We start from the raw sequence: 8,809 nt of genomic DNA, 5'->3' as shown, positions 1-8,809 counted from the left end.
AACGAGTCGACTCTTTGAGTCGGTTCTTTTAGAACATTTTTTAATAAATACGGGGGTGATACCGATACTTTAATAAAAGTCGTTTTAGTGAATTGTGTAAACTTTGGTAAGGCGTGTGTTTGTTTCAGTTGTGTTTATGATCTTTCTTTCTTTTGGATAGATGTAAAGAAACACAGTAGATAAGCAAGGAATATCGATTTGAAACGTAAAAATTAAACAAATTAAATGAGCCGTTTGGGAGCTGAAGGAATCGACTCAGTGGGTTAGCTGATTCGGCTCACGGACAATTCCCGTTGCTGCTGCTTCTGCAGATGAAAATAAAGTGAGCGTTTCTGAGCTGACGGATGCGATTGGTTGAATGAATTCAAGCCTTTGAATGAATGCATTGTTGTGCAGAATAAAAAATGATTTAAGTACGCAGTTAAAGATATAACGTGACATCTAGATATACTAGTGACATCTGCTGGTTAGAAGGATGAAGTGCAGGCTATAGTGTATTTGACCCAGTACTGGTCTATCAAGCTGCTTTATAAGACATAGTTTTCGATAGCCCATCCCTAAGTTTTTTCATTATTTGTATATATTTTTTCTGCTCTTTTACGCTCCACCTGTTTATCCCAGAAGCTATAATGAAAATACTGTAAGAACCCATCTCGACTGTATTTACAATCCGGTCCGCTAGGGGGCGTCAATACACCAATTGTATTTACGATCCGGTCCTTTAGTATTTCATTCATTCATTCATTTTCTACCGCTTATCCGAACTACCTCGGGTCACGGGGAGCCTGTGCCTATCTCAGGCGTCATCGGGCATCAAGGCAGGATACACCCTGGACAGAGTGCCAACCCATCGCAGGGCACACACACACACTCTCATTCACTCACGCAATCACACACTAGGGACAATTTTCCAGAGATGCCAATCAACCTACCATGCATGTCTTTGGACCAGGGGGAGGAAACCGGAGTACCCGGAGGAAACCCCCGAGGCACGGGGAGAACATGCAAACTCCACACACACACAAGGTGGAGGCGGAAATCGAACCCCGACTCTGGAGGTGTGAGGCGAACGTGCTAACCACTACGCCACCGTGCCCCCCCTCCTTTAGTATTTACCAATAGTATTTACAATTCAACCCGCTAGGGGGCGCCAACACCAATTGTATTTACGATTCAATCCGCCAGGGAACGCCAATAAACCAATTGTATTTACTATCCGGTCCGCTAGGGAGCGCACATACACCAATTGTATTTAGGATCCGGTCTGCTAGGGGGCGCCAATACACATTTTTTCCTCGCGCTTGGCTTCACTCTAAAAAGAAGTAGAAGTTATGCGGAAGTGATGACGTTGACTAGCATATTAGCAATGCTGTGTCTCAACAGGCAGATTGTATTTGTAAAACTTTAAAGTTAGCTCTTGTGTCTGCTAACAGATGATGGGTGTCAGTATATACCCCCGCTCTCAGACAGCTCCTCTGACTTGATTTTAAAAGTCTTTATATAAGGCAGAAGTCATTAGCTACAATTAGCTGAATTATGTTATTCTTTAGCATTGCTTCAGCTAGCCTCAGGCAGGTTAGCTAGTTAGCTAGTTAGCTAGCGCTTCATACAGACCATAGAACTAAATAAGAGGGAATTTAGACCTTTAGACAAACGCAATGGATGACAAGTACAGCAGTAATGTCATTTCAGGTGGAAAGCTGGGCCGCGTTGAAGTGCCTAATGCCAGGTAAGCTAAATGCTAATGCTAATGCAACCAGGGCTGGACAATATGATACAGTATCGATATCGTGATAAATGATGTCATGATGTATTTTTCTGAGATAAACCAGATATCGGGATATTACTCGTCATGTTAATTTGAAGGCAGCAGGTTTGATGCTAAAATGTTCTACTTTTTACTTTTCTAAGTTGTATTTATGTGTTTGTTTACATTTTAATTTGATTAATTACTCATGAAATTAATCATTTCAAATCAGTTTTTGGCCTTTTTTTAAATATTTTTAATGCTGGAAGCAGCTCAAATTAATTATTTATTATTTTTATTAATAAAGTAACATTTTTTTTTAAAGTATTATTAGAAATTGTCAGAATAATTGTCAGAATAATTTTGTGATTTGTCCTGCTTAATTTTTGTATCTATAAAACTGTCAAACACAAGTTTACCAACTATTAGACTGTAACTAATTTCTTAGAATATTTGAAATTATATTATTTATTAATTCAATTATTTTTCTATCTAATTCTCCCTTTATATTCTTTCCCATTTTTTAAAAATAAAACCATTATAATATTTTGTCTTTGAAATTGTATTTTAATGTTATTTACATGAATTCCAGCACTTTTTTTTTTTTTTTACAATTGCAGAAGATATTTCTTTTAATTTATTAGAATTCAGTTTTAAATAGTTTCTTTTTCTTTTTTCTTAATACATTTATATTAGATAAATATTATTGAATTTAAAATGTAATTCGTCATCCTGTATAGCCAAAGCAATAATTTGCTGTTTTTTTTTTTTATTTGCTGTTTCATGTCTGTTGTTCTCTCCCTTTTATTTCAGATTGACCAGATACATAGTGTTGCTTTTCTTCACTAAGTTGTTAAAAGCTTTAGGAATTTTTGAGTCTTATGACCTCCTAAAAGTTGTCCATGTTGTGCAGTTTCTCTTCATACTTAAATTTGGGTAAGCATTTCCACATGATATTATTTTATGTCCTTCACGTTATTATGTACTTTATTTATTATACATCAGACTCAGAAGGGGTCGATCAGGGAGCTGTAACAGTCACAATAAGTTTAACACAGAAACAAATAAGGGTCTGCTGAAGAAATGGCATTTTATAATTGTTAGAACATAAGTGATGGCAGGATTTCACACCATCACAGATTTTCCACACCATCAAACGGTTAAAAGGTTACAGCATGTTGTTGTTTAACAAATAATAGAAAGCTAGAGTTACTAGATTGCTCTGATGTCAGAGCAATAAAACATATGACACATGTTAGTATTTGTAATACGTGTGTAAATCTTTGCTTTTTCCGTCACAGGTGTGCGCTTATTCTGCTTTTCTTTCAAAAGCCTTTCTCATCAGGAAAAGTAGTGACCAAAAGACAGGTACACATTAAAAAAACAAGTGTGAAACATAATTTGTCTGAGCTGAAGTTCAGCCATGTTCATATCGAATGCTTCTCTTTCAGTGGATCAGGATCTTCAAGCATGCTGTGATCAGCTGTGTGATCTCTCTCTTGGGATTTTTTGGCCTGACGCTCTGTGGGCCACTGAGGTAAACAGCTGCTGTTAGTACATGGTTCTTTTCATAGGTGTACGTTTGGTGTACAAATCATGGGATGAGAACTAAGACTAGATTTTACAGGACGCTGTTGTTGTTTGAACACAAAGAGGTGGTGGTCACCGCTTTCCTTACCGTTCTCTTTACTACCTCAGATGGAGGACCCTCTAAGGTAAGGATGAAAATCCCTCTCTCACTCCCTCCCTCTCTCACTCCCTCCCTCTCTCACTCCCTCCCTCTCTCACTCCCTCCCTCTCTCACTCCCTCACTCCCTCCCTCTCTCTCTCACTCCCTCCCTCTCTCTCTCACTCCCTCCCTCTCTCTCTCACTCCCTCCCTCTCTCTCTCACTCCCTCCCTCTCTCTCACACTCCCTCTCTCTCTCACACTCCCTCTCTCTCTCACACTCCCTCTCTCTCTCACACTCCCTCTCTCTCTCACTCCCTCCCCCCCTCACACTTACACCTACACACACACGCACACACAATTGTACACCTTGTTACACAACAACATGCCAAGATTTGCTTTGCTATTTTTCACTTAATAGACGAGAGGTGCTGCATTTTTCATCATTGCAGTGATTTGTCTTTTGCTCTTCGACAACGATGACCTGATGGCAAAGATGGCAGAGCACCGTATCCTTCCTACAGAAAGTCTAATGTGTGACTGTGTCATTTTTCTTCAGTAATGTCATGCCGTGACCTTAACTGTTTGACCTGTAGCCGAGGGACACCATGACAGTGCCCTCACCCATGCTTTATACACAGGAATCTCGTTTTTAGGTGTAGCCGACCATAAAGTGAGTAAAATCCCATGATATTGTTCTGGGGTGGATGTGCAGAGACTGATTATTTATTTTATTTTATTTTTATTTTTATATATGTGTGTGTGTGTGGTGTGTGTCTTCCATCTTCAGGGTGGAGTTGTACTGTTGGTTCTGGCACTGTGTCTGAAGGTAGCATTCCACACACACTCCAGAAAGCTGTCAGTGGAAGTTGGCGGAGCGAAGCGTCTCTACGCTCTGTCCAACCTGGTGGCTTCTCTACTGCTGCTTCCCTGGGTGTTTATGCTCTCTGCCACCACAGAGGTTCGTAACTGATATCGTCTGTGTAGAAAGGATTTGATTCCCATTATTAGAGCTTTTAATCTGGAAGATTATAAAAGTTAAATAACAATAAGTAATAATAAATAGTGTATTATTAGGGGGTACGGACGGACGACGGGACGGCGCTTCTTTGTGAGATAGACCACAGACTCTGTACTACATTTAACAATTATTTATTTATCAATCAATTATTTTAATAAATATAAAAATATAAAATTTAAATAACATATAATAATAAATAAGAAAGTGCAAAACAACATTTAAAATTTTGCAGACACACGTTTTATCAACTGTTTAGTTATCCTCCAGACAGTGACAGACCACGTCTTTCTCTTATTTCGGCCGTGTGGCGCGCGTGCGAAGCACGTCCGCGCTATTCTCCAAGATGCACTTGACAGCCTTTTGTGCAGCGGAATTTTTTTTTTGGACGACCTAGTTAAGGCAGTAGGGTTTCCCAGCTTAGGCCGGCCACTCGAACTGCAAAGTGCTGCAGGAAACCCTGCTTAGTTATTTACTTTTCTGTCCTGCACAGAGCAAGGTGGATTCATGGTCCAGCCTGATCTTGCCCTTCTCCATGATCGTCTTCTCTGTGATGATCCTGGACTTCTACGTGGATTCTATCTGCGTGACGAAGCTTGAGGCCCCACGCTGCGCCCGCTACAGCTCCTACTTCCTGTTCGTTAGCGGACTGTTTCTGGCCAACTTCTGGACCCATCCTCTGACAGACCAGCTGCGGACCATGAGGACCAGCGGCCAGCAGTCCAGCACTGAACACGTGCTGTCCGGAGGAGTGCTGGTCAGCGCCTGCTTCTTCATCATGTGTGAGTTATATGGCTTCTACGCTTAAACTACTTGCTCCAAACCCAGTGTCTGTTTGTGACTGGAAGAATGACTGTGAGAAGCAGCGGGTGGTGTTGATGCTTCACAGGTCCAGGGTTTCTGGTCTGGTCTCAAAATCCTGACTTTGAGATACAACCTCCGTGGAGCTCTGGATGTTCTCCTGGGTTTGTTTTTTTTCTTATATGTAAATCCTGTTTGTCATGTCATTATATAATTTGTTCCTATCGTTTACAAAATCTCATCACAACCCTATAATCTCCTGTGAACACCTCGTGTTTGTGCATTTGTCTGTCTGTGATAGAAAATGATCATTCGGGCTGTGAATAGTTCTAGATTTTGACATGAACTGTGGAATAGCAACGTTACAGGCTATCAACAAAAACACTATTGCTGTTGCAGTTTGTCATTTGATTCTAGCTAATAATATTCATGTCTATATATATGTATGTATATTTTCCTTTATCTGGGTCCGTTTTGCAGCCAACAGCATACTGACTTCTCCCTCGAAGAAAGGACAGAAGGGGACGCTGGTGGGATATTCACCTGAGGGAACTCCTCTCTATAACCTCATGGGTGATGCTCTTCAACATAGCTCTCAGTCGCTCCCTCGCTTCATCAAAGACTCGCTCAAGCAAATCCTGGAGGAATACGATTCCCGACAGATCTTCTACTTCCTGTGCCTCAACTTGGTGAGGTTTTTATATATATGAGTGAGAGAGCGAGAGAGAGCGAGTCTATATTATTTACTTATTATTGATTTACTGCTCAGTAGATAAACAGTATTAAGTAATGTTTCAGCAGTGCAGTATTAATAGAACTGATGAGCAATAATGTTGTTGCTTTTTTTGTTTTTGTTTTAAGGCCTTCACATTTGTGGAGCTGTTCTATGGCGTGTGGACCAACAGCCTCGGTCTGATCTCGGACGGCTTCCACATGCTGTTTGACTGCTCGGCTTTGGTGCTCGGGCTCTTCGCTGCCCTCATGACCAGATGGAAAGCGACAAGAATATACTCTTATGGGTGAGGCTTGTTTTGTTACTGAACGATTGGATTTATTTTTTTTGTTTTGAGTTGTAGGTTATAGACTTAAACTAGCATGGTGCTAAAATTGCACAAAATTATGAAAGTGCGTAATTTATTATTTTTTTAAATTCTTTTTGTTAAAGGTATGGCCGTGTTGAGATCCTGTCTGGGTTCGTAAACGGCTTGTTCCTCATGGTCATAGCCTTCTTTGTGTTTGTTGAGTCGCTCTCCAGACTGATCGACCCTCCCAACATCAACACTGTCATGTTAGCGGTAAGTTTTTGATTCGTTTCTTTATTTCTATTGTGAAAGGCAGTTGTCTATGGTGTGCCAGAGTGTCTATTACAAAATGGTATTAACAAAAACGTTATGTTAAAGTTGCTGTGTTCTGTTACATGATATTTATAGTTTAAATTTTGTTATCTGCTCTCTCACCAGCCGGTGTCTGTGGGCGGCTTGATCGTAAACCTTTTGGGCATCTGTGCGTTTAGCCACGCCCACTCCCATGGGGCATCAAAGGGTTCGTGCTCCGGTCATGAGCACGGCCACTCGCACCATGGTCACACGCATGGAGAACATGGTCATGGAGGTCATGGGCACAGCCACGGGGGTCATGGTCACTCTCACGGCCATGGGCACTCTCACAGCTCTGGAGGAAGAGGCATGAACACTAACATGAGAGGTAGCTGCGTATGATGTGATCATGCACTTTGTCCTATTGAAAGTGACGTCATCTTAACATTCATTGCTGGTGTTTTCAGGAGTCTACCTGCATGTTCTGGCTGACACATTGGGCAGCGTTGGAGTCATCATATCCACGGTTCTGATCAGTCAGTTCGGCTGGCTGATAGCAGACCCCATCTGCTCTTTGTTCATTGCCGTACTCATCTTCCTCAGCGTCATCCCCCTGCTGAAGGATGCTTGCGAAGTTCTTTTATTGAGAATTCCACCGGAGCATGAAAAGGAGATAAACTTTGCCCTTGAAAAGGTAGTATTTATGGAGTAGATTATTTTACATTGAAATGTCTGCCACTGTCGGTGTGGGGAAAGTACTTTGCATAATAGTGTGTGAGACTTTAAGGCCTGCAACCCAGACACAGTCAAGGGTGCCAATACTTTTTGTTGTTTATTTTTTTGCTTAAAGAGGATTTGTATAATCAGGTTAGCTGTAATCAGGGCAGCCGGATGCGAATCCCTTCCTTCAACCCTTCCTTTTTTTTCTGATCAAATTTAATGTCTTCATTTTATCTAAACCTTGCAGTGCAAATTTTTTAGGACTGCCCTTAAAGGAAAGCGCTCAATACCTTTCAACCAGTCAGATTTTTTAGTTTCAGAGTATTAAGATATAACACAAAATTTTATACTTTGTTAAAAGTACTAACACTAAACTGTCGGGTTTACATATAGTTTACACCAAACAATAAATTAAAATGTCCTTAAATTCCTGTAATTTTCTGTCTAGATTCAGAAGATTGAAGGCGTCTTGTCTTACCGTGACCCACACTTCTGGAGGCATTCTGCCAACGTCCTCGCCGGCACCATTCACCTACAAATCATGTCCGATGTTGTGGAACAAAGAATTATTCAGCAGGTCTGATCAAATCTTCTCTTAAAACTGTATAATTCTAAAACTGTGCTCTGAAATAGCCCGTCATCACTTATCATTTATTTTTGATCAGGTGACTACAGTGCTGAAGGATGTGGGTGTGAATAATCTGACTGTCCAGGTAGAGAAGGAAGCTTATTTCCAGCACATGTCCGGTCTCAGCACAGGATTCCATGAGGTTCTGGCAATGACGCAGCAGATGGAGACGATGAAATATTACAAAGATGGCACATGTATCATGTGAAAATGTATTATTTTTCCCTGTAAATAAAACATTTAAGAACTAGTTCTGAGTTGTTAGTTTCAGAAAATAAACTCATGAAAACTCCTTTATGTCATGAACATTCCCAAATAAACATTAAAAAAAATTTTTTACAGTCCTATAGGTATAAAGTGAGGCCTGGTGTAAAAGAACCCATGTTCAAGCCTGTTGCTTATTTTATGCACTACTGGACATCGTTCTTATATTAAATGAACCTGAAGTACATTAAGATCTGGTTTTAGAGGCATTATGGTCATTCCTGTGAAACTGAAAGCTTATATGCCAAGTTAATTTTTAAAACATAATTTTTTAAACAGGTACTGGTACAGGTCTCTTGTTCCCCTTAGAGACGGTCAGTTCATTTATTTACATGAAGTAAGGATGAGGGTTATAGTGTGGAAAGATGAAAGCGGTTCAGCTAGTATGTGAATTACATCTCCATGGTGATGAACGGAAAGGAATAAAGCCTCTGCTACAATTTTCATGCAAAACACTGGAAAGAAGCACTTCTGTAGCTGATGGATTGAAACCAGCTCTACACTTCTTATAGTAAAGTGTTCACTTGCCAGCCATCACGCAAACGCTCCTGGCTCCTACATACTGCATAAAAGTGGCACAGCTCAAGATGATGGTTCAATATGGATTTCTAAATGGTTGTTAAACTCATATAAATGTCAGTATGGGTT

General features: G+C 40.4%; 1 protein-coding gene across 1 annotated transcript; it reads left to right on the top strand.

Annotated features, from left to right (window-relative positions):
• Nucleotides 1–1,335: 1,335 nt before the first annotated feature.
• On the top strand, nucleotides 1,336–8,147 carry slc30a5 (solute carrier family 30 member 5). The gene is made up of 16 exons (XM_060862654.1): nucleotides 1,336–1,729; nucleotides 2,561–2,683; nucleotides 3,049–3,115; nucleotides 3,199–3,284; nucleotides 3,375–3,462; nucleotides 3,836–3,923; nucleotides 4,011–4,087; nucleotides 4,205–4,375; nucleotides 4,926–5,214; nucleotides 5,714–5,922; nucleotides 6,095–6,252; nucleotides 6,399–6,528; nucleotides 6,694–6,937; nucleotides 7,017–7,243; nucleotides 7,718–7,846; nucleotides 7,935–8,147. The coding sequence occupies exons 1-16, from the start codon at nucleotides 1,659–1,661 to the stop codon at nucleotides 8,103–8,105; spliced, it is 2,328 nt and encodes a 775-aa protein (XP_060718637.1). The 5' UTR covers nucleotides 1,336–1,658; the 3' UTR covers nucleotides 8,106–8,147.
• The last annotated feature ends 662 nt before the right edge of the window (nucleotides 8,148–8,809 follow it).

The sequence above is a fragment of the Tachysurus vachellii genome, chromosome 26 (assembly GCF_030014155.1).
Source record: "Tachysurus vachellii isolate PV-2020 chromosome 26, HZAU_Pvac_v1, whole genome shotgun sequence".
In the NCBI taxonomy this organism is placed as follows: domain Eukaryota; kingdom Metazoa; phylum Chordata; class Actinopteri; order Siluriformes; family Bagridae; genus Tachysurus; species Tachysurus vachellii.
Note: the sequence above shows the minus strand (reverse complement) of the source record. Positions and strands in the feature narration are given on the sequence as shown.